The sequence below is a fragment of the Gallus gallus genome, chromosome 25, assembly GCF_016699485.2.
Source record: "Gallus gallus isolate bGalGal1 chromosome 25, bGalGal1.mat.broiler.GRCg7b, whole genome shotgun sequence".
NCBI classification, from domain to species: domain Eukaryota; kingdom Metazoa; phylum Chordata; class Aves; order Galliformes; family Phasianidae; genus Gallus; species Gallus gallus.
In genome coordinates this window covers 390,733-413,973 of record NC_052556.1, presented here as the reverse complement: position 1 = coordinate 413,973, position 23,241 = coordinate 390,733, and the positions used below count along the sequence as shown (strand labels likewise).

The following is a 23,241-nucleotide window of genomic DNA, read 5'->3' as shown; positions in this document are numbered from 1 at the left end:
TCCGGGTGTAGGTTGGGATGTGATGGGTAGAGATATTCCCCTCCGTCCTCCTTATTTCCCACTACCACATTGGTATCACCCAAGGACAGGCAGCCATTCAATCAGATGCTCCGAAATGAGGGCTGAGTGCTGAGCGAGCTACGAGCCGTGGGCAGGCTGAGAGCTGGGCAGGGAGGAAGCAGATGGGGTTTAACAGAAGCAGGCGCAGCCTTGCAGCTGGGGAGGAACGGCTGCGTGCAGCAGCACAGGTTGGGGATGAGCTGCCGGAGGGGAGCTCTGCAGAGAGGGACGTGGGGGTCCCGGTGGGCAACAGGTCGGCCACGAGCCAGCAGCGTGCCCCCGACGGCCAAGGGGGCCAATGGGACCCTGGGGTGCACTAACAGCATTACGAGGAGCGTGGCCAGCAGGGCGACGGAGGTGATCCTCCCCTCTGCTCTGCCCCGGTGAGGCGCACTGTGCTCATTCCGGGCTCCCAGCACAAAACAGACAGCGATCTCCTGGAGGGAGCCCAGCGGAGGGCTCAGAGGTGATGCAGGGCCTGGAGCATCTCCCTGCGAGGAGAGGCTGAGCGACCCGGGGCTGTTCAGCCCTGAGAAAGGGAGGCTGAGAGGGGATCTGCTCGGGGTCCATCCATCTCTGTGGGAGCCAAAGGGACGCGGCCAACCTCTTTTCGGGCCGTGGGTTCTCCTTGGCTGGAGGTATTGCAGACCCTCCTGCACGCCGAGCGGTGCAGCCTGCTGCAGGGAGCTGCTCTGCGGGGGGTTGGGCTCAGTGATCTCTGGAGGCCCCTTCCAACGCCTACAGCTCTGTGATAGATGATGATTTCGGCACCTATACGTTACTCATCATTGGCATTCTCCTGCTGAGCACATCAGTGAAGGGAGCTCATCCAGAGGGCGAGTGAGGAAGAGTGTGGGATGAAGGCACGGGCTGCTGGTGGGGCTGGCACTGTGCTGCAAGGACACGGGACGGTAGAACAGAGCATGGAATAGAAGACTGCAACCCCACAGAGCACAGCGTGGGACAAACGCTCAGCCCCACACAGCGCCCCATCTCCTGCAACCTCAGCTCCACACCGCGGCGCTGCTCACCCCCACCCAATGCGCTGTTCTGCAGCTGTACGGAGCGCTGCTGCCGTCCCTTCCTTTCCCTCTCTCTGCCCCATCCTCCCCTGCTGAAAAAAAGGGAAGAATTACGTTAAATGTGGGATTGCAAAGGGGAGGAAGGCTGGAGAGGTGGGGACTGCACCGACCCCCACCCTCTGCCTGAGGGCGAGAGCTTCATCACGAGTTAACGAGGAGAACTCAATCAGCGGCGACGAAGGACGATACACGGAGCGCAGGGAGACGGATGGTTGTGCGCATTTATTGTTGTTGTTTCTCGTTGGTAAACCTGGGCTGCAGCTCACACGGCCCCGCAGGCCCTGGGAAAGCGCGGCCCCGTCGGTCCTCCACGGAACGCAGCGTTCAAACGCACAACGGAGGGAGAAAGGAGGAAGGCTCCGGGCTGGGAAGCACGCGGACACCAACGCTTTCCCGTGGAGAGATCGGATCTTTCCATCTCCTTTCCCTCTTACAGATATTGAACGCGCGGAGCAGAAGAGCACCGAGCGCCCGACGCGAGGAGCGCTGGGGCAGCAGCGCGGCTCTCCACCGCCTTCCTCCGCACAGCGCCTTCAGCTCAGCTTCCACAACAGCAAACCCCATCCCTGAAGGCCGCCGGGGCTCCGTGACGCCATCCCAACTGCGTGAAGACACCACAGTTCAGGCGTGGTTTGCACGCAGGCCAACCCCGGAGCAGGAGACGGCAGCCCCCCGCGTGCCGAGGGCCCCCTTCGTCCCATGGAATTATTAAGACAAACGACATCAGAAATTTCCAAGTCGCTGCGATTTTTCTTTTGCTCTATTATCCCCAAGAAGATGCCGGGAGAAAGAACCGGAAAGCAAACTTGGCTCAAGTTTTAAATATTTGCCTGAAAGGAGGGCGAAGGGAGGGAATCATGTACAGTTAAAATCAAGCTACTCAAAACACAATCATTCAGGTAAATAACTAGGAGTATCGCCTCTACCATCTAGAGAGAGAGAAGAGTGTCTGAAACAGAGGGCATATTGAGGAAAAATACACATCTGAAGTCTCTGTGGCCACGATGAGAACTGGAATCCACATACAAGCCAGTTAAAGAGCATTTCAACATGAAATCTTAACTTAGTAGGAAGGTCGGGGGTTAAGCTGTATCTTTTTTGTTTTAAATACATGGACAGCTGTCAGATATGAAAATGACGGCGGGCTTTCCTGAAAGATCCCCCTGCGCATGTGAATGGATGCGTGTGCTGACATCTGCGGGGCGGCGTGACGGGAGCTTAGGAAGGCTGGGAGCCCAGCAGTCTCTCAATGGCTGCGTTGATGTCCCCGCCCGTGGCGATAAGAGCCTGCAGGTTGGCCTCACGGTTAATGAAGCCCATGGCATTCAGCTGCTCCAGCTGCTGTTGGAATCGCACTTCGGGACTCTGCGCCTGCAGAGGGAAAGGACAAAGACCTCAGCGGCAGACGGCACAGAGCGCATCGGGGACAGCGGCGCAGTGGGGACGCTGCTGTAGCAGCACTGAAATTCTTGAGACGTTTTTAGCGGTGTTGTCCACCTCCCCGGATCGTCGGTGGCTTTGGCAGAGCAGCCGCGCTGCGCACACAGGGCCAGTTCCATGCCTGCAGCAACCGGGATGGCCGGCACTCAGTTTCAAGCCCGAAGAACTAACCTGGCCTGGGACCACAGCCAGCAAACTCAGCACATGCACCAGAGCCAAAGGAAGGCTGCTGCAGAACCACGGCCCTGGAGCGGGGTGGGAGCAGGACAACCCTAAGCTCACCCCGGAGATGTCCCCGAGAAGCCCACCAGCATGTAAATGGGCATCCAGAACTTGGGGGGAGCTCATAAATCGGAGGGAGAGTGATCTTTCGTGTGGGCATATGGTGCCCACGAGGGGAATGGCTTTCAAGTAAAGGAGGGGAGATTTCAGTTAGACGTTAGGTGGAAATTCTTTACTCAGAGGGAAGTGGGGCTGTGGCAGTGCTGCCCGGAGCTGTGGGTGCCCAAGGCTGTGGATGGACCTTGGGCAGGCAGTGTGCAGCCAGCCCATGGCACGGGCATTGGAAGTGGATGATCTTTGAGATCCCTTCCAACCTAAGGCATCCTATCACTCCGCAGTTACATACTTGAGAGCTTCCTCCGGCCAGCAGCTGGATCATCTGCTGCATGAGCTGCTGTTGGGGGTTACCACCCCCGGCTGGAGAGGCACTGGCCGGCGTCGAAGCGGAGGGAACGGGGTTCTCCGGGATTGTGCTTCCTCCTGTGGAGGACGGGGGCATTCGAGGCATGCCAAAGGAGCCGAGGCTGCAGAGGAAGGCAGGGTTTGCTCAGACGCGGGCTGGCACTTCTGGCTGTCCCCTGCCTATCTTGTGAGAGCGAGGCGGCACGGGCAGCCAGCAGGCTCAGCCAGGCTGGCCGTGCCCCAGGACTGGTTGCGCTTGTATCCCAGCCACAGTGCCACTAGGAGCAAGCCATCCTAACGCAGGCACAGCCCAGAAAAACTGCAGAGACTGAATGTGAGCCAACTGACAGAGAGCAGAGGGCCTGAGGGCACACGGCAGCACAATGTGCCCTAACTTACCCACCCAGCCCCACGGTGGTGCGCATCTCATACCGTTCCTCAGAGTAAAACTGAGTCCACCCTACACTTAAACACCTCAGACAAAAGACAGAGGAGGGACCAAACGGATCCCAAATCTCTTCTCCAAAAAGAAAAGGTCAAGGACTTCCCGCATGAAGCGCAAACAAGCAGAAAGTGCCCATCAGCTGGAGCCCACAGAGCCCTGCAGATGCACACCGAGCAGCAGATCTGCTTGGTGAAATGGGCAGCCAGGCTGCCTGCTGGCGTCAGGCACACCGGCTCTGCCTGCAGCATCCCACTCCGAGGAGCACTCCTTACCTTGGCACGAGTCCTGGGGCCTCTGTTTGCAGCGTCTGTAGTCCCTGCTGGATCTGGAGGAGCGCCTGCATGGCGCGGGGGTTGGTGAGAATGGACAGGGAGTCTGGGTTCTGCATCTGGGAACGAAGGAGAGAGACAGCGGTGGTGAACAGTGAGAGCTCCTGCAGGCAGTGCTCCACCAGCTGGCAGTCTGAACAGCATCAGCACAGCGCTGCAGCCACAGCCAACCCACGGTCTGGGCTGTCCTTCCCATCCTACACCACCAGGCTCATCTGCACAGACACACTCCAAGAGTTTCCATCAGATTTCCTACATAAAGTAGGAGAATCAGATTAGGACGGGGCACGCGTGCCTCCAGAGTTAAAGCTGTTTTGATCCACTTGAGTGAACCAGCTGCTCAAGCGCAATTAGCCAGTCTAATTTTCATAAGCTCATTACTGGGAGAGAGCATCCACACAGGGGTTTCGCGCAGTTGAACTCGTCTCATTTCAAGTCAACCTCGAGGTAATTCAGATTACCTCATTTACATTGCCTTGTCCAAACAAGCTCTCCCTCTCCTTCCCCTGCGCCAACCCCTCGCTGTCACAGCCCAACCCACCCAAGCCCACGTGAGGACAGCACAGGGCCAGACAGGGGCTGTTACCTGCTGCAGGAAGACTGGGAGCTGAAGGCGGAGCTGTTCCTGAAGCTGTGGGTTCCCAGCAAAGAGAGGAACGTTTACCATGATCTAGCGAGAGACAGCACACGTAGGCAGGGTCAGAGCATTGCTGCCCATGCCTGTTACACTCCACGTAACTAAGCCACAAAGAACACAACGCTCGTGTCCCCAACTTTCTCCCTGGGCTTTCATCGTGTTTTCCTGCCTATGGGAACTGAAAGACTGACACAAGACAGCCCAGTTCCTGGCAGTGGCGTTGAACAAAACCCATGGGCAAAGAGAAGGGCCACTCCTCATGCTCCCATGAAAGCCATCTCCTCCTGTTAGTGGCTCTACTAAAATACAGGGCTTAGCGTTGTGTCTGCCTTCAAGCTATGGAGAAGTGAAACAGAATTGTCTACACTCACTCAGCTCTCAGCTTTCTGCAAGGCAAACCCCTCTGACTACAGGAGCAGACTGTTCTCACAAGCACTGCGCTCAAGTCCTGCCTGATAATAAATAGCAGATACAACTGCAACACTTTTACCTGTGCTGCAAAGTCTGGGTTCTGGGCAAGGGTCTGCATCATGCTCCGCATGTAAGGGGCAGAGATCATGTTCTGCATCAGCTGAGGATTCTCCGAAATCTGCTGCAAGAGACCTTGCATCTCCGGGCTGTTAAACATGCCTGCAAGGGTAAAGGAAAGAGAAAACAAAGGAAAACTCCTTACAGTGCAATGTAGAGCAGTGCCACAGTGCCTGAAGCGCAACACCACCTTTACTTCACCCACGGGCCAACAGGGAACACGGTCCCTCTCTCCCGTGCTCTCAATGGCTGCAGGGACAGCGGAGCTCCCAAAGTGCTCCTCCACAGGCACACAAGAAATAATCCAATTCTGGTCCGGTAGCAATAACATTTGTCTGCAGAGCAGCCCCATTCTGCAGCAACCCCCACCAACACCCGGCTGGTCAGTGCCATCTGAGCACCCCCGGTCCCTCTCTTGTGACGTACCTGCCCCGAAGCTAGCAGCATTCAGCCCAAAGGGGTTGGACACGGTCGGTGTGCTCTGGGTGCTTCCTGAGCCGGTGCTCCCTTCGCTGCTGGGCGCCTGGCTCTGGGAAGCAGGGGGGCTGGGGCTCCAGGGGTTCGGCAACGGCTCTCTGTTCTCTGTCCGCAAAGGCTGAGAGCTGGAGCTCTCGGAGTTCCCCGTCAAGGAAGAGAAGGGGTTGTTGCCAAACTAGGGAAGAGAGAAAGAAGAAACAGCCTAATTAGTCAGCTCAAACGGGGAAAGCCGGACTCATCCCACCACTGTGTGAGCTGGGAAGCAGTCACTCGTACTCAGTTTGCTCAACACACACCAGAATTTGCCTCCTGTGAAGTGCGTAACCCACACACCACATTCAGAGAAACCCCCAGCTCAAGAAAAGGCCAGAGCCCCAGACTGGGCTTCCAAACACCCACGTGCAATCAGCACCCAGCCATACCCACGGGTAATGTCAGCCCGGAGGACGTCTGCACCACCCGCAGACAGACCTGCGCTCACTCCTCCTGTGCTCCAAAGCCAGCTGGATCCCAGCCAGCCCCGACCCAAAGGTGTCAGGCTGGAGCTAACACGGAGAGCCCCACCATGCTAACGGAGCTACGGCGATGCTGGCCATCCTGACTACTTGGAGCACGAAGGAGCAGCGGCAGGTCCCCACTCACACCCCCAGCCCGTGCAATGAAAGCAGAGAGCCGGCACCGCACCGCCTTCTCCTACCAGCTGCGTTCATCACCTACAGAGGGAGGGGACCAGGAGCTGTGGTTGGAGGAGGAACAACCAGCTTCCCTTCTCCACGTGCTGTGCTGTGCTGCAGAGGTGTGCTCCATACCTGCTCCCTAGCGGCGCTGAACATGGGCTCCTGGATGTCCGTGTACATGCGGCGCAGGGCGTTGTACCCTCCTGGAATGCTCTCGAGGTTGCTCAAAGCACGGTCCTGGTTCCGCATCATCTCCTGCATCATGGCGGGGTTACGAGCCAACTCCATTGTCTGCCAGAGAGAGGAGAACGTGGAACAGTTGGGCCCGCATGCACCGCAGCAGAGCGAGGTGCACCCAGAGGTTTGTGAGCAGCCCGGCAACACAGCACTGAGCTGCCAGCCGAGCACTGAAAGAGTTAACCCTCAGCTCCCAGAAGGAAGAGTATAATTAAACCCGTTTCACAGCCAGGGAGCAGAGAGATCATTTATCCAAGCAAAGAGAGCCCAGGGATGCTGGCTCCTCCCACCTCGCTCAGCTCTCTGCCTTTATAACCCCAATTCAGCTGTATGGGATTGTCTGATTTCTAAGCAGTATGGGAACATCCAAACATCGAACAGCCACATGTTCCCACTCAAAGTAGGTGGACTGCATTCAAAAACCTAAGATGGAAAAGCTGGGATCCTTCCTGCTGGAGGAAAACCGAGCAGTTCGCCAGCTCCAGGCTCCTGACAGCTCCCTCCTGCTCAAGGAGCATCCGGACATCCTTTGAGCTGCATAAATATGGAACATTCACAATTTAGCCCCGCAACTCCACAGTTTCACATAGGGCCGACACAGCTGAAATAAATAAAAGATAATGGGAAGTGCATGGAAACAGGGCTCCTTCAGCAGCCACGCGGAAACACATCCAGAGCAGTCCTCCTGGGGAGCAGCAGAGCCCTGCTGAGGACTACGGAACGCTCAGGCTCTCATTTTCCCCTCATGCTGCCTCCCCTGTGTCCTCCAGGGCACGGACCACCTCTCCTCTGGGGCTGTACAGAAAATAGAGCCCTCCAGGACCCCAGCCCATTACCAGTGTAATATTTTACTGGTACCAAAACAGATCTGTACAGCCGTGCATCCTGTATTAATCTACCAGCAGAAAAAGAGAAGAACAGAACGCATTCACGGCAGCTTCACTTTTCCATGACTGCTTTTGCTCCCATGCACTGATCAGAACACAGCAGCCTCGTGTGCGGCACACTACAATGATCCAAGAATCCTTTTTTGCCCAACACACGATAGATTCAGCAGCTCCAAAAGGGAGATGAGAGCCACATGCATGCGGGCTGAGTAATCGCTGTTTACTTCACTCGAGACCACCATCTGTCAGTGAGGGGTTTACAGTGGGAAGGAAAAGGAAGAGATCCCTGAATTCACCGTTCTGGCATTCCCACGCTCCCTGCTGAGAGCCAACTCTGAAGCTGCTCCACCACAAAGCTGTGGGATGGACTCGGATCAGTCCCGGCGTGCCGACCCACCTGCCTCATCAGCTCCGGGTTGTTCAGCATGTGGCTGATCTCCGGATTTCGCTCCATCAGCTGCTGCATCTGCGGGTTGGCCATGATCATCTGCCGCATGAGATCGGGGTTCGACATCATGTTCTGCACCAAGGGGTTCTCCATGATCTGAGAGAGCATCTCCGGGTTGGACATCAGCTGTCGCTGCATCTGCTGCTGGAGCTCCATGAAGTTGGCAGAGCCCATGCCCAGGTTGCCCAGCCCGGTAATGCCACCAAAACCAGCTGCAGAGGGAACAACACCGGGGGGGGAGGAGAGAGCTGTGGGTCAGGAACTGATGGCAGCGGCAGAAGGAGGGGATGTGCGTGGGCTGAACTGCACCCACACCGATCTGGGGGTGCCCTGATCCCGCAGCAGGCAGCTCTCAGGGGGGACATCCCCTGCACAAAGGGTTTGGGGGTTATCCTCAGCAGGCAAACCAAGACGTGCTGAGGAACACAACTCAGGTGAGCAGGAGAAACAATCACAGGGTCAAAAACCCCAACTCCTCCATCTACACCTAGGAAACACTTCTTTCCTGACTTTCTTGTGGTCCCCACTTACAAAGGATCGACGTAGCACTGTTGGGGCCTCCATCTCCAGGACCTCCCAGAGTCCCCGACCCACTGCTCCGTCGGCTGCCGCTCCCCGCGTCCGGAGCGGCACTGCTGGATGTGGAAGGCTGAGATGGGGCAGCAGGAGAAGGGGACGTTGCGGTGGGGGCAGAAGCAGCACCGGGGGCAGAAGCAGCAGATGTAGGATCTTGGACCCTACAAAGAAACAGAACGAGCCGTTATGCTTCTGGGATTTGGGAGAGTTGAGGAGCGTTCTCTGTGCAGGCTTCCCTCTGAGCCCGCAGCAGGCAGCTCCTCCAGGCCGCTCCCATTCCCATCTGTATGGACGCACGGCCGTGGCTCCCAGCTGCCTTCCATCTGCCAGGACCTGCCTCCCACCCCGCTGCACAACAGCCCTCACATTTCACCCCAGCCCACACAAAGCAGCCCGACTGCTCTCACTCTGAGCTGTATGAGCTCCGGCCTGAAGCACACCAAACTGTTTACCTCGGCCGTATCCTTGAGCAACGAGTTTGCTCCAAACAGGAAAATCCTCCTGCAGCTCCCACAGAAACCACAGGAGGTTACAGCAGGGCTATTGCAAGGGGTAAACAGCAGTTGGCCTGGCTGCAGCTTCTCTCGTGTGCTGAATGTTATTATGGTGTTCACTGGGGCAAATAAGTCCCTGTCTTACTGTACAGACAGAGAACACGAGGCACAAAGCAGTGAGGATCCCATGGAGTTGCAGAGTATTTCTGGCGAGGCGGCTACAAATTCACCCCTGCTATTTACTGGCTGTATCTCATAAAGGAGATTTCTCATTCCAGCACAAGTTCAGCACAGCTCCTTTTACCAGACACACACAGCACCACAAGCCACAGAGCAGCAGATGCAGCACATCGGCTTTACTGAGTTAACCAACCCCAGCAATACCTCATAATCACAGCTCTCCCTCAGGACTTTTACAGGCCTTAAAAAGAGCTTTTAGAGGCTTCTCTGAGGCATCTGCAGTGGTAGCAGCAACAGTCCTGGGCTCAAGAGCACCAAAGAGCTTTCAAACGAGACGGAATCACAACATTCCCTTTACTCACCTCAAATAAGAAATGCCATTATGTCCCCCCAAACAACCAACAGTACATTATTTTCTCTTTCCCTCTCCCAGACCCAGAAGGATTCCCTTCTCCACATCCCTTTCCCTTCTGACATGTATTCCAGGACTTCCGAACGCCAAACCCAAAGGTCCCTGTGTGCTTTCCAGACCCATCTGACCGATGCTGAAAACCCCTGAGTGGGAGCAGAGGACAAAGCAGATAGGAAGCTTAACCAAAAAAGGAAGGAGGAAGCAGGAGAACGAGCAGTTGGTTTCTCTCAGCACAGGAAGGGGCTGTAAAATGCCTTCAGTGAGCACTTCCCTACGGCGGGTAGAGAACAAAATGAAAAGCCAGGACAGCGCTCTCGTTACCTTTGGAGATGGCGCTGCAGTTTGCAGGGTGAGGGTACACAGCAGGAAGTGAAATAAGCCCTGGGTATTGCTTTCAGCATTACTACTAGCTTGCTGGGAAGGTAATTTCTGCTAACAGTGAGTCATCGTTATCAGATCGAGGACACAACCACGTTCCAATGGTTTCTTCCCAGGCTGCCAGTCGTAAAGGCTCTGCACACACAAAGCCACGTATGCTAATTGCATTAAGGACGCCTTTATCCCCCCACAAGCTCACACAGGTGCACAACCCAGGGGAAAAGATGGGCCAAGCGATAAACCCAGAGCTGTGCAGCAATGCTGTAGCAAGAAGAGCTCACGTGTCGGACCACCACCCGCTCACTCCCAGTCCCCCCCCGCGACGGAACAGTTTCTTACTTCTGTGGAGTCTTAATGACCAAATGCACGGTCAGCCCATCTTTGATCCCGTGTTGATTCAGAGTGTCTCCATCCTTCAGGATCTTCCCAGCGAAGATCAGAACCAGCTGATCCTGTTTGGCTTTGAACCGCCTGGAAATCTCTTCTTTGAACTGAAAAACAAAACGCGGCGCTTTTCAGGCAGAAGAGCGAAGGCCGGAATCTGAAGGTAATGCTCCAAATGCCCAACATTCACTGCACAAACGGCGAAAGGAACCTGCAGAGCTTCAGCAGCCCAACGGAACGGAGCCACGCAGGTAGCAGAGCAGCTCCGGCTGCTGAGGGAGCCTGAGGTGTGAGGGGAAAAAGCAGAGATGAGCACTGCGCCGCATCAAAACGTGGGGAGTAAACTTCAGAACAGTCACCTGAAGATGAGCTGAAAGCTCCCAAAGCGAGCGTGCCCCTGAGGCCCGATCCAAACCCACCGCTTATCCTTGGGATGATTGAGCTTTATTCCTCTCTGCTCATCTTATTTTTTCCCAAGGAAAGCCCAGCTCTGATTTTAATACAGGACAGAGCTCCTCGGAAAAGGGCCCGGTCCTTTATCAGCCAATGGATGTAAAGTAGGTCTTCTCCTATTCCTATTCCTGTGACTGTACTCCCTGTGAGCATCCACACCACCCAACACCGACATCTCCTCTGTGCTGTGTGACGGGGAGGGATCGCCACCTGCCAATAAGACTGTCACTGTCAGCTCAGGTGGGGCGTTCCCAAGTCAATAGGTGAGGAAAAAAACCTTTGCATTTGGAAGCCACGGACTTCAGGAAATTCACGTGGAAAGGTCAGGACCAGAAGGGCGCACCTCTTCTGGGGCAGTTCGCTGCCCTGGCGCCAGAACTCCCCAAAAAGTGGGCCTGGGAGGACGGACCCCTGGAACTGAGGCGATCCGGGCCGTGCAGCTTCACCCTCTGCTCTGCACGCTCACAGGAGAGGGCCGGGAAGCAGCAGAAGGGCCACACACAGCACACAGCTCCTGCCCAGCTCCCAGCAGCACCAGCACACCACAACCTCTTGCCCTGAAGCCCACGTCAAAGCACACAGCAAAGCACAAAGCCAAGATCCACACTGCTGACACCTTGCCCCAGCGGGCATCGCCACCTGCACGGCGCTTCTTGTAAATCCCCTCCTGCAATCCGAATGCACAGTGCCCTGTGGAGCTCCCTGCCCGGAGCAAACCCACACACATCTGATGTTCCCTTCTTTCTGCTTCACTCTACCTTCGCCCCAAAGGCCGACATGAGAGGAGCGAGGAGGGAGAGAGGTAGCAGCCTCAGGCCTCAGCCCCACCACACACTGCCCATCCATTGCCCCACAGCACCCCGACCCCCTGCTCCCCACACCTCCCTGCAGTACAGCCCCAGGGCCGTGTCCGTCCCCCCCCATCTCCCCCGACCTGCAGACATCGCCTGGCCCGAAGGGAGCCCCCTCCAGACTCAGATCCACAACACCCACCCGCTGCCCCACAGCACCCCATGCCGCTGCTCCCCGCTGCCCTTCCCACACCTCCTGGCAGCGCAGCCCCAGCGCCGCACCCCCCATCTCCCCTGACCTGAAGCATCGCCCGAAGGGAGCTCCCTGCAGGCCCGGCCCCACCGTGCAACGCCCACCTGCTGCCCCACAGCACCCGCTGCCCCACAGCAGCGCAGCCCCAGGGCCGTGCCCCCCATCCCCCCAAGCCTGGAGACCCTTCCCGGCCTCACATCCCGTTCCCACCGGCACGGCCCCGACTCCCCCTCCCGCACAGCCCCGACAACGCCCCGTTCTCGCCCCTCCGCGGGTTTCAGCCCCCTCAGCCCCCACCCAACGCCCGCCGTCGCTCAGCCGCAGCCCATCCCTCCCCCCGCACCCCAGGGCCCGGGGAGGCTCCAGCCCTCCCCCCCCCGCTCGGCTCCAGGCCCCGTGCCGCCCCCCCCTCACCTACGGCCCCGAGGCCGCTCCACGCCCCCTCACCTTCCAGCCCCCCCCGCCCCGGCTCCTCACACCCCCCCGAAGTTCCTCCCCTCCAACTCTCAGCCTCCTCCCCTCCGGCCCACCCCCCCCCCCGCCCCCTCACAGCGCCCACCCCCCGGCCTCGGCCCCGTCCCGCGTCCCCTCCGGCCCCTCGCGGCGCCCGGGCCTAGGCCCGATCCTCCGTCCCGCCCCCACCTCGCGCACGGAGGCGCCGTCCGCGATAACGATCTCCTCCTTGTCCTTGGGGGTCTTCACCGTGACGCGGATGAGGGCTCCGCCGGGGCCTCCCAGCTCCGGCCCGCCGGGGCCCGGCCCGCCGCCGCCGCTCGGCTCCGCCATCTTCGCCGCCCGCCCCGCCAGCCCGGGCCGACAGAGAAAGGCGGGGACGGAGCGCCGCCACGGCCCGCGCCGCCGCCGAGCGCCCCCTCGCGGCGCGGCGGACCGAGAGCCGACGGAGTCGGAGCGCGGCGCGGAACGGAGCGCGGAACCGCCCCGAACGCCGCCGAACGCCGCTCCGCCGAACCTCACCGCGCGCCGCGCCGGGCCGCGAACGGCCGCGGCCTACACCGGGCACCGGCCCCGGGCAGCGGCCCCGCGCCCCCGGCCCGCCCCGCGCCCCGCCGCGCCCCGCGGGCTGCCATGCTGCGGCCCAAAGCGCTGACGCAGGTGCTGAGCCAGGCCAACACCGGCGGCGTCCAGAGCACGCTGTGAGCGGGGCCGGGGGGCGGCGGGGCGGCGGCGGCGCGCTGTAACCCGCGCGGCGGTCGGGGAGGTCGTTCGGGAGGTCGTTCGGGAGGTATCGGCGCCCCGCTGTGTTTCAGGCTGCTGAACAATGAGGGCTCCCTCCTGGCCTACTCGGGCTACGGGGACACGGACGCCCGCGTGACGGCGGCCATCGCCAGCAACATCTGGGTGGCGTACGACAAGAACGGGCACCACGCCTTCAACGAGGACAACCTCCGCTTCATCCTCATGGACTGCATGGTACGGCCGCGCCGCCGCCGTGGCTCGGGGCGCCCACGGGCGGGGCTGCGCGCTGCGGCTCCGGGAGGGACCCCCGATGGGCACCGTGTGTCCTCCAGTGGGATCCGGGCGGGACCCCAAATGGGCACCGTGTGTCCTCCAGTGGGCTCCGTGTGTCCTCCAGTGGGCTCCGGGCGGGACCCCAAATGGGCACCGTGTGTCCTCCAGTGGGCTCCGTGTGTCCTCCAGTGGGCTCCGTGTGGGACCCCCAATGGGCACCGTGTGTCCCCCAGTGGGCTCCGTGTGGGACCCCCAATGGGCACCGTGTGTCCCCCAGTGGGCTCCGTGTGGGACCCCCAATGGGCACCGTGTGTCCTCCAGTGGGCTCCGTGCGGGACCCACAGTGGGCACCGTGTGTCCCCCTGCGGCCTCCATGTGGGACCCCCAATGGGCACCGTGTGTCCCCCAGTGGGCTCCGTGAGGGACCCCAAATGGGCACCGTGTGTCCCCCAGTGGGCTCCGTGCGGGACCCCCAGTGGGCTCCATGGGGAACCCCAAATGGGCACTGTGTGTCCCCCTGCAGGCTCCATGCAGGACCCCCACTGGGCTCCATAGGGGACCCCCAGTGGGCACCGTGTGTCCTCCAGTGGGCTCCGTGAGGGACCCCAAATGGGCACCGTGTGTCCTCCAGTGGGCTCCGTGAGGGACCCCAAATGGGCACCGTGTGTCCCCCTGCAGGCTCTGTGAGGGACACCCAATGGGCACCGTGTGTCCCCCAGTGGGCTCCATGCGGGACCCCAAGTGGGCACCGTGTGTTCCCCTGCAGGCTTCATGGGGGACCCCCAGCAGGCTCCATGGTGACTCCCAGCAGGCTCCATGAGGGACCCCTCCAGGGCACTGTGTGTCCTCCTGCAGGCTCCATGCCGGATCCCCAGTGGGCAATGTGTGTACCCCTGCAGGCACCATGGTGACCCCCTGCAGGCTCCTTGCGAGACCCCCAGTGGGCTCCATGAGGGACCCCCAGTGGGCACTGTGTGTCCCCCTGCAGGTTCCGTGAGGGACCCCCAGTGGACTCCATGAGGGACCCCCAGTGGACACTGTGTCCCCCTGCAGGTTCCATGGGGGACCCCCAATGGGCACCGTGTGTCCCCCTGCAGGTTCTGTGAGGGACCCCCAGTGGGCACTGTGTGTCCCCCTGCAGGCTCCGTGGTGACCCCCAGGGGGCTCCATGTAGGACACCCAGCAGGTTCCATGCAGGACCTGCAGTGGGCTCTGTGTGACCCCCAGTGGGCTCCATGTGGGACCCTCAGAGATTCCATGTGTGACCCCCAGTGGGACCCCTAGAGGGCTCCAAGGTGACCCCCAGTGGTCTCCATGCGGGACCTCCAGCAGGACCCCCGGTGGGCTCCGAGGTGTTCACCAGCCGGCTCTGTGTGGGACTCCCAGTGGGCACCATGTGGGACCCCTCCAGGGCTCCGTGTGTCCCCCAGCAGGTTCCACGTGAGCCCCAGAAGGCTCCGTGTGACCCCCAGTGGGCTCCGTGCCATCCGGGTGCTCTGCAGTGTCTCTCTCAGTGGCACACGGTGACACTGAGTGCACCCTCCATGGTTTGCATTGGTGTGACAGAAGGAAGGGGGACGGGGCAGGCGGAGGGCGCAGTGCTGGGCCGGGGTCCACATATGTGCTCAGAGTGGGAGAGGAGCTGAGCGCTGCAGCCCTGGGGGTCCCACTGCATGGAAACCTGACGTGAGAGCAGTGTGTGCTCGGGGCCCGAAGGCCGACTGCCCCCGGGCTGCATTATGGGGGCACAGAGGGGGCCGTCCCGCTCTGCTCCGCCGTTGTGAGGCCCCATCCGGAGCAGCACATCCCCAGCACGGACAGACTGGAGCTGTGGCAGTGGGGCGGGGGGGGGATGCTCTGTGGCAGAGGGGCTCCAGGGAGAGCTCAGCACGGCCGTGTCTGCACTGCTCCGGGGGTTGGGAACGGGAGGGGAGCGATGGGAACGTGGTGTGGCTCTCCATTAAGGGAGGAGGGCGCAGGGGGGCGTGAGGAGAGCCCTGGCACTGCTCACAGCTGTGGGTGCCCCATCCCTGGCGGTGTCTGAGGCCGCTGGGGGGCCCTGAGCAGCCGGAGCGGGGGGTGGGCAGCCCGTGGCAACGGGATTGGAAGCAGAGGATCATTGGGGTCCCTTCCAACCCAACCGTGCTGCGATTCTCTCTGGGCAGGAGGGACGCGTGGCCATCACCCGCGTGGCGAACCTCCTGCTGTGCATGTATGCCAAGGAGACGGTCGGCTTTGGGATGCTGAAAGCCAAGGTGAGGGGGTCGGGGGGGGGCTGCGTTCCCACAAGGTGTGAATTAACCCCATTAAGGGGGTTAATGCTGGGAGGAAGAGGTGGGGGAAGCGGCTGTGCCGGGGATGCCTCCTTCCTCCGTGCTGAGGTTTTGAGGTGTCCCACTCCAGCTGAGCCGCAAAACTGAGCCTTTTTAAGGTTCCACGGTGAAATTTAGATCAAAGCGAGGACTGTCCGCACGGATCCCACATTGGTGTCGGGGCAGGATGGGGGTTTGCCCACGGATTGTGGGGTCTACTCACACCCATCCCTGCCCGCAGGCGCAGGCGCTGGTGCAGTACCTGGAGGAGCCGCTGACGCAGGTGGCCGCATCCTGAGCCGCATCCTGAGCCGCATCCTGAGCCGCGTCCTGAGCATGGAACTGCGGTGCCACGGCTGAGCAGCAGCGCCTGCGTGGGGGGAACCACGGCAGGAGCTCAGCCGTGCTGCTGGGCAGCGAGGGAGGGGGAATAAAACCACGTCTGGTGCTCGTGTCCTTCTGCCTGTCTCTCAGGTCAATGGAGGGTGGGAGGGTGGGATGGGGTCGGCTGTGTGCCCGGCAAAGCGGGCTGAGGGCAGGGGGTCCGCGGTGCAGCACTGCTGGGAGCCCCGTGGTGTTCCTGCCGGGGCTGCTTCCCCCGTGTCTCCATCTGTCCCGTGATGGCAGCAGCGGTGCGGAAGGCCGTTGGTGCCCGGCCAGCACCGCGCTGAGCCCAGGGCCCCGCTGCCCCAGCCTGCCCCGCGCCGCGTGGCCTTGGCAGCCAGGACCCGGCCCGGCTCCTCCTCCGGGTGCCCCGTGACGGTCCCAGGGGTGACATTACCTGCCCAACCTGCGCCGCCGCTCCCACGCCTGGAGGCAGCCGGCCCGGGCCTCCCTGCTCCGCCAACGCCGCTCGCGTCGCCTTCGCTCCCCGCCTGCGCTCCCTCCTGGGACCCCACTCACTGCTGGGACCCCACTCACAGCCCGGCGGTGAGGAGACTTTGCCCCCCGCATCGCCTCCCCGCAGCCCGCCCCGCTCCGTGGAAGGAAGGAGGAAACCTCGGGCGGAGGGAAGGAGGAAACTGGGCGGCAGCTGGGAGATATGAGCAGCGCCGAGGAGGACTACAACTTTGTCTTCAAAGGTGAGGGGGTCCCCGGAAGGATGGGGCAGGAGGACGTGGGGGGCCCTGGATGCGGGGTGCCCTCCCCAGGCTGTGGGTTCCCAAAGAGGGATGGGGACCTGGGCTGTGCCTAAGGCTGATATGGCACTGCAGAGGGTCCTGGGATGGGGGGGCATGCACTGACCTCAGCCGTGTCCCATAGCTGGGGGGAGTTGGGGAGTCCCATGGTGGTGGGGTTGGGGTGCTGCCTGCTTTCCCGTGGTGATGGTGGTGGGGTCAGGGCACTGTCTGGTGTCCCATAGTGGTGGTGGGGAGGTCAGGGCACTGTCTGGTGTCCCATAGTGGTGGTGGGGAGGTCAGGGTGCTGCCTTGTGTTCCATTGTGGGGTCAGGGTGCTGCTTGGTGTCCCGTAGTGGGGGTGGTGGGGTTGGGGTGCTGGCTGGTGTCCCATAGTGATGGTGGGAAGGTTGGGCTGCTGCCTGATGTCCCATAGTGCTGGTGGGGTCAGGGTGCTGCCTGGTGTCCCATAGTGCTGGTGGGGTCAGGGCACTGTCTGGTGTCCCATAGTGCTGGTGGGGTCAGGGCACTGTCTGGTGTCCCATAGTGCTGGTGGGGTCAGGGTGCTGCCTGGTGTCCCATAGTGCTGGTGGGGAGGTCAGGGTGCTGCCTGGAGGTACAGGGAACCCTCAGCCACCCTAAGCCACCAGTGGGCAGAGAGGGGACACGGATGGGGACACACACGTATCTACAGCTGCCGCAGCAGCAGATTGAGCGCGGGGAGCAGTGGGCTCCAAAGTCATCCTGCTGCGGTGCCCGGGCGGGGGCTGCTGCAGCCGTCCTGTGCTCCGTGCCCACCCCCTGAGGAGCACCAGCCCGGGGCACCGGGTGCTGCCACAGCGATGTCCCTGGGGCTCTGCAGTACCCTCACCCCGCTCCTGCAGCTGGGACACCCCAAGCAGTGCGGGGGCTGATGGAGACCCCCGAGAGGGGCTGAGAGCTCCCAGCATGGGGGTGGGGACTGCGTGTGCTTAAGGATCAACCGCTCCGGGGCTGAACCCATCTGTCTGCCCATCTCTGGGCCTGCTCGGGGGTCACTGGGGGCAGGGCCAGGGTGGGCAGGGGGCTGCTTTTCTCCTTTTTCTTCCTTCCCTGTAAGGCTCCCAGAGGCATCCGTGCACCGTGGGGCAGTGGGGACGTCCCAGTGCTGCAGTGCCACAGCGGTGGGATGCCGGCGGGTCTGGTTGGGGCCGGGAAGGGTTATCTGGGCTGATCTGAAGTGCAATGGGATCTCTCTTCCCTCCTCAGTGGTTCTGATTGGGGAGTCCGGCGTGGGCAAAACCAACCTGCTGTCCCGCTTCACCCGCAACGAGTTCAACCACGACAGCCGCACCACCATCGGCGTGGAGTTCTCCACCCGCACCGTCCTGGTGGGAGATGCCGCAGTGAAGGCACAGATTTGGGACACGGCCGGGCTGGAGCGGTACCGCGCCATCACCTCTGCGTAAGGGCGGACGGCACCCAAGGGTGCCCTGTGGATAGATGGGTGCCCCATGGATGGGTGCCCTATGGATGAAGGAGTGCCCCATGGATGGATGGATGCCCTATGGATGGATGTCCCATTGAGTGCCCCATGGATGGATGGGTGCCCTATGGATGGATGGTTATCCTATGGATGGATGTCCCATTGAGTACCCCATGGATGGGTGCCCTATAGATGAATGAGTGCCCTCTGGATGCATGTCTCACTGGGTGCCCCATGGATGGACGGTTATCCTATGGATGGATGTCCCATTGAGTGCTCCATGGATGGATGGGTGCCCTATGGATGGATAGGTGCCTCAGAGATGAGTGCCCCATTGAGTACCCCATGGATGGGTGCCCTATGGATGGACAGTTACCCTATGGATGGATGTCCCATTGAGTGCCCCATGGATGGATGGGTGCCCTATGGATGGATAGGTGCCTCAGAGATGAGTGCCCCATTGAGTACCCCATGGATGGGTGCCCTATAGATGAATGAGTGCCCTATGGATGCGTGTCTCACTGGGTGCCCCATGGATGGACAGTTATCCTATGGATGAATGTCCCATTGAGTGCTCCATGGATGGATGGGTGCCCTATGGATGGATAGGTGCCCCATGGATGCGTGTCTCACTGGGTGCCTCATGGATGGATGGATGTCCTATGGATGGATGTCCCATTGAGTGCCCCATGGATGGATGGGTGCCCTATGGATGGATGGTTATCCTATGGATGGATGTCCCATTGAGTGCCCCATGGATGGATGGGTGCCCTATGGATGGATAGGTGCCTCAGAGATGAGTGCCCCATTGAGTACCCCATGGATGGGTGCCCTATGGATGAATGAGTGCCCCATGGATGCATGTCCCACTGGGTGCCTCATGGATGGGTACTCCATGGATGGATGCCCCATGCTCACATCCCTGTGAGGATGCTCCAGGGCTGCCTGGAGCACGGGGCGATGACGGGCTGCTCCCCCAGGTACTACCGTGGGGCTGTGGGTGCTCTGGTCGTCTTTGACATCACCAAGCACCAGACGTACGACGTGGTGGAGCGCTGGCTGAAGGAGCTGTATGACCACGCCGAGGCCAGCATTGTGGTCATGCTGGTGGGCAATAAGAGCGACCTGGCGCAGGAGCGGGAGGTGCCCACGGAGGAGGCGAAAATGTTTGCAGGTACGGCGTTGTGCCACCCTGACGTGGGGACCCTGGTGGGAACCCAGCGGGGTCTGCAGGGTCTGGGGGCCCGCTGTCCTTGCAGAGAACAAAGGGCTGCTCTTCATTGAGACATCGGCGCTGGACTCCACCAACGTCGAGGAGGCGTTCGAGACTGTCCTGAAGGGTGGGTGCCGACGCGTCCCTCGCTGGCGCTGTGGGGCGGGGGATGCTTTGCGCCTCTCCTCCGCCCTGCCCCGCCTGAGAGCCCTGCCCGGTTTCGGTGTTGTCTTTCTGGCTGGTTGGGTTTCCGGCGCTTTGTGCTGGGCATTCTGCTCTGGTTTCGTTGCTGGGGCCCCGGGCAGCCCCATGGGCGCCTTCTCCCCCTGTAATCCACGGTCGCAGTCCGGATGCGGTGTGGGAGCTCCTGACTCAGTGTCTCCAGCACGCTGCGGAGCAACCCACAGGGATGTGGGGCAGAGAGGGGCGATGCTCAGCAGGGAGTGTCTCCCCAGGGATGGAAGTGTAGGGCAGGGGCACTGCAGGGTGTGCTGTGCCGAGCTGTGCTGTGCCGAGCTGCTCTGTGCCATGCTGTGCTGTGCTTTGACGTGCTGAGCTGTGCTGTGCCATGCTGTGCTGTGCTTTGACATACTGAGCTGTGCTGTGCCATTCTGTGCTGTGCTTTGACATGCTGAGCTGAGCTGTGCCATACTGTGCCATGCCGTGCTGTGCCATGCTGTGCTGTGCTTTGACGTGCTGAGCTGTGCTGTGCCATGCTGTGCTGAGCTGTGCTGTGCTTTGACATGCTGAGCTGTGCCATACTGTGCCATGCCGTGCTGTGCCATACTGTGCTGTGCTTTGACATGCTGAGCTGTGCTGTGCCATGCTGTGCTGTGCCATACTGTGCTGTGCTTTGACATGCTGAGCTGATCTGTGCTGTGCCATGCCGTGCTGTGCCATACTGTGCTGTGCTTTGACGTGCTGAGCTGTGCTGTGCCATGCTGTGCTGTGCCATTCTGTGCTGTGCTTTGACATGCTGAGCTGTGCCATACTGTGCCATGCCATGCTGTGCCATACTGTGCTGTGCTTTGACGTGCTGAGCTGTGCTGTGCCATGCTGTGCTGTGCCATACTGTGCTGTGCTTTGACATGCTGAGCTGAGCTGTGCTGTGCCATGCCATGCTGTGCCATAGTGTGCTGTGCTTTGATGTGCTGAGCTGTGCTGTGCCATGCTGTGCTGTGCTTTGACGTGCTGAGCAGTGCCATGCTGAGCTGTGCCATACTGTGCCATGCCATGCTGTGCCATACTGCGCTGTGCTTTGACATGCTGAGCTGTGCTGTGCTGTGCCATGCCATGCTGTGCCATAGTGTGCTGTGCTTTGACGTGCTGAGCTGTGCCATGCTGTGCTGTGCTTTGACATGCTGAGCTGTGCTTTGACATGCTGAGCTGTACTGTGCTGTGCCATGCTGTGCTGTGCCATGCTGTGCTGTGCTTTGACATGCTGAGCTGTGCTGTGCTGTGCCATGCCATGCTGTGCCATAGTGTGCTGTGCTTTGACGTGCTGAGCTGTGCTGTGCTGTGCCATGCCATGCTGTGCCATACTGTGCTGTGCTTTGACATGCTGAGCTGTGCCATGCTGAGCTGAGCTGTGCCAGGCCGTGCTGTGCCATACTGTGCTGAGCAGTGCCATGCTGAGCTGTGCTGTGCCATGCCGTGCTGTGCCATAGTGTGCTGTGCTTTGACATGCTGAGCTGTGCTGTGCTGTGCCATGCCATGCTGTGCCATACTGTGCTGTGCTTTGACATGCTGAGCTGTGCCATGCTGAGCTGTGCCATGCCGTGCTGTGCTGTGCCATACTGTGCTGTGCTTTGACATGCTGAGCTGTGCTGTGCCATGCTGTGCTGTGCCATACTGTGCTGTGCTTTGACATGCTGAGCTGTGCCATGCTGAGCTGAGCTGTGCCATACTGTGCTGTGCCATACTGTGCTGAGCAGTGCCATGCTGAGCTGTGCTGTGCCATGCTGTGCTGTGCCATAGTGTGCTGTGCTTTGACGTGCTGAGCTGAGCTGTGCTGTGCCATGCCATGCTGTGCCATAGTGTGCTGTGCTTTGACGTGCTGAGCTGTGCCATACTGTGCCATGCCATGCTGTGCCATACTGTGCTGTGCTTTGACATGCTGAGCTGTGCCATGCTGTGCTGTGCCATGTCATGCCATGCTGTGCCATTCTGAGCTGTGCCTTACTGTGCCACGCTGTGATGTGCTGTGCTGAGTTGTTCCGTGCTGTGCTGTGCTTTGAGGCTCTGTACTGTGCCCTGCTGAGCTGTGCCATGCTGTGCCGTGCTTTGCTCTGCCATGCCGTACTGTGCCATGCTGTGCCATGCTATGCCATGCTTTGCCATGCTGTGCCATACTGGGCCGTGCTGTACCATCCCCACGAGCCGCCAGCCCCGATCCCCGCGGGGCCAGAGAGGAGCCGAGGGAAGCCGGGGAAGTTGCAGGGCGCTCCCCACCTCGGCTGCGGGGATGCAACCGGAGGGAGAACCGCCTCCCCCCGCAGAGCGGCCGCCATCCCCCACGTCGTCCCTCTGCGCGGAGGGGAAGGGGACGCCCAGCGCTGCGCCTGCCGAGCGCTGAGCCGCGCGGGTGCCCCACGGAGACGCGGCGCCGGCGCCGCTTCGTGTTTCCGCAGAGATCTTCGGCAAAGTGCAGAAGCAGAAGCAGAGGAGCAGCCAAAGCAGCACGGTGTCACTCGGCAGCGAGAGCCCGGACAGCGCGGCCGCAGCGCAGGCAGAGAAGCGGCCGTGCTGCGTGGCCATCTGAGCTCGTCCCGGGGCTCGCGGCCGCCGGCACAGCTCGGTGGCAGCCGACCTGCCGTGCCGCCCGTTGTCCCGGCGCGGCGGCAGCCCGGAGCGTGGCCGCGCTCTGCCGTAAGCAGCGCGGAGCGTCGGTGCAGCTCTGCGCGGTGTCGGTCCGTCCCCGCGGCGCAGAAGCGCTGAAGTGCCGCCGCCGCCGCCGCCTCTCCGCGGGAGCTGCTGCCGTTGTGCCGTTACTGCCGCGGGGCCGTCGCGCCCCGTCCCTGTGCCCCGCACCACGGATGTGCCCAACCCCACCGCTCTCCATCCCCGCTGGGAACCGCTCGGGGGTCGCTGCATCCCGAGCCCGACGGGGCCCTAAGAAAGAGCCCCGAGGGGGGAAGCAGCTGTGCCCACCCCGCGCGCCTCTGTCCCCATCTCGGTGTGTCGTGGGTCGGTCCGACAGCAAAACGCAGCCCGCGGCCCCACCGCTCACCCGGCGCTGCTCCGTGCTGGACAGCCATTAAAGGACTGTGGAAGGCAGCTGTGCTGGGCTGGGATTGCTGACTGCTCGTGGATTCGTCCCCAGTACCCCACCTGGGCTCACCGCACAGCCCCACGTGGGTTCCCGCCCCCATGCAGCCTGTCCGTGTTCCCATCCCCATCGCATCCATATCCCAAACCCTATTTCCATCCCCATTCCCTCCCATCTCCATCCCTGTTCCCATCCTCATCTCATCTCCAACCCCATCTGTATTCCCATCCCATCCCTATTCTTATCCCATCCCTACTCCCATTCCAATTCCTGTTCCCATCCCATTCCTTTTGACTCAATTTCACTCCATCTTATCCCACCCCCCTCCCCAACTTTATTCCCATTCCCATCCCCATTCTAATTCCTGTTCCTACCCCATCCCATTGTATCCCCTCCCCACCCCCCCTCCCATCCCCATTCCAATCCTTTTTCCCGTCCCATTCCTTTCCACACCACTCCACTCCATCTCATCTCATCCCCATCCTATCCCCGTTCCCATTCCAATCCCTATTCCCATCCCATTCCTCCCCACTCCGTTCTGTC

At 60.8% G+C, this 23,241-nt stretch overlaps 3 protein-coding genes across 3 annotated transcripts; 2 read left to right on the top strand and 1 right to left on the bottom strand.

The window, feature by feature from the left end:
- Positions 1–1,345: 1,345 nt before the first annotated feature.
- UBQLN4 (ubiquilin 4) lies at positions 1,346–12,662 on the bottom strand. The gene is made up of 11 exons (NM_001031373.2): positions 12,495–12,662; positions 10,311–10,462; positions 8,463–8,668; positions 7,881–8,143; positions 6,492–6,650; positions 5,632–5,857; positions 5,168–5,307; positions 4,627–4,710; positions 3,984–4,099; positions 3,211–3,388; positions 1,346–2,513 (listed from the first exon to the last, which is right to left on the bottom strand). The coding sequence occupies exons 1-11, from the start codon at positions 12,636–12,638 to the stop codon at positions 2,361–2,363; spliced, it is 1,821 nt and encodes a 606-aa protein (NP_001026544.2). The 5' UTR covers positions 12,639–12,662; the 3' UTR covers positions 1,346–2,360.
- An 80-nt stretch (positions 12,663–12,742) lies between these two features.
- Positions 12,743–16,090, top strand: LAMTOR2 (late endosomal/lysosomal adaptor, MAPK and MTOR activator 2). Its single transcript, XM_015298343.4, has 4 exons — positions 12,743–13,006; positions 13,121–13,283; positions 15,488–15,577; positions 15,876–16,090. The coding sequence occupies exons 1-4, from the start codon at positions 12,939–12,941 to the stop codon at positions 15,930–15,932; spliced, it is 378 nt and encodes a 125-aa protein (XP_015153829.1). The 5' UTR covers positions 12,743–12,938; the 3' UTR covers positions 15,933–16,090.
- A 291-nt stretch (positions 16,091–16,381) lies between these two features.
- On the top strand, positions 16,382–22,706 carry RAB25 (RAB25, member RAS oncogene family). The gene is made up of 5 exons (XM_015298342.4): positions 16,382–16,716; positions 18,001–18,196; positions 19,198–19,391; positions 19,477–19,557; positions 22,061–22,706. Exons 1-5 carry the CDS (start codon positions 16,677–16,679, stop codon positions 22,189–22,191), a joined length of 642 nt encoding a protein of 213 aa, XP_015153828.1. The 5' UTR covers positions 16,382–16,676; the 3' UTR covers positions 22,192–22,706.
- Positions 22,707–23,241: the final 535 nt, after the last annotated feature.

Bases quoted from the DNA above. Each gene is read 5' to 3' on its own strand.
- RAB25 (XM_015298342.4), top strand. From the start codon at position 16,677: ATGAGCAGCGCCGAGGAGGACTACAACTTTGTCTTCAAAG. The intron at 16,717-18,000 runs GTGAGGGGGTCC...TTCCCTCCTCAG, and splicing joins CTACAACTTTGTCTTCAAAG to TGGTTCTGATTGGGGAGTCC. The intron at 19,392-19,476 runs GTACGGCGTTGT...CTGTCCTTGCAG, and splicing joins GGAGGCGAAAATGTTTGCAG to AGAACAAAGGGCTGCTCTTC.
- LAMTOR2 (XM_015298343.4), top strand. From the start codon at position 12,939: ATGCTGCGGCCCAAAGCGCTGACGCAGGTGCTGAGCCAGGCCAACACC. The intron at 13,007-13,120 runs GTGAGCGGGGCC...GCTGTGTTTCAG, and splicing joins GGCGGCGTCCAGAGCACGCT to GCTGCTGAACAATGAGGGCT. The intron at 13,284-15,487 runs GTACGGCCGCGC...CTCTCTGGGCAG, and splicing joins TCATCCTCATGGACTGCATG to GAGGGACGCGTGGCCATCAC.
- UBQLN4 (NM_001031373.2), bottom strand. From the start codon at position 12,638: ATGGCGGAGCCGAGCGGCGGCGGCGGGCCGGGCCCCGGCGGGCCGGAG. The intron at 4,711-5,167 runs GTAAAAGTGTTG...GTCTCTCGCTAG, and splicing joins ACCCAGACTTTGCAGCACAG to ATCATGGTAAACGTTCCTCT. The intron at 4,100-4,626 runs GTAACAGCCCCT...CTTCGTTCCCAG, and splicing joins TCCCAGTCTTCCTGCAGCAG to ATGCAGAACCCAGACTCCCT.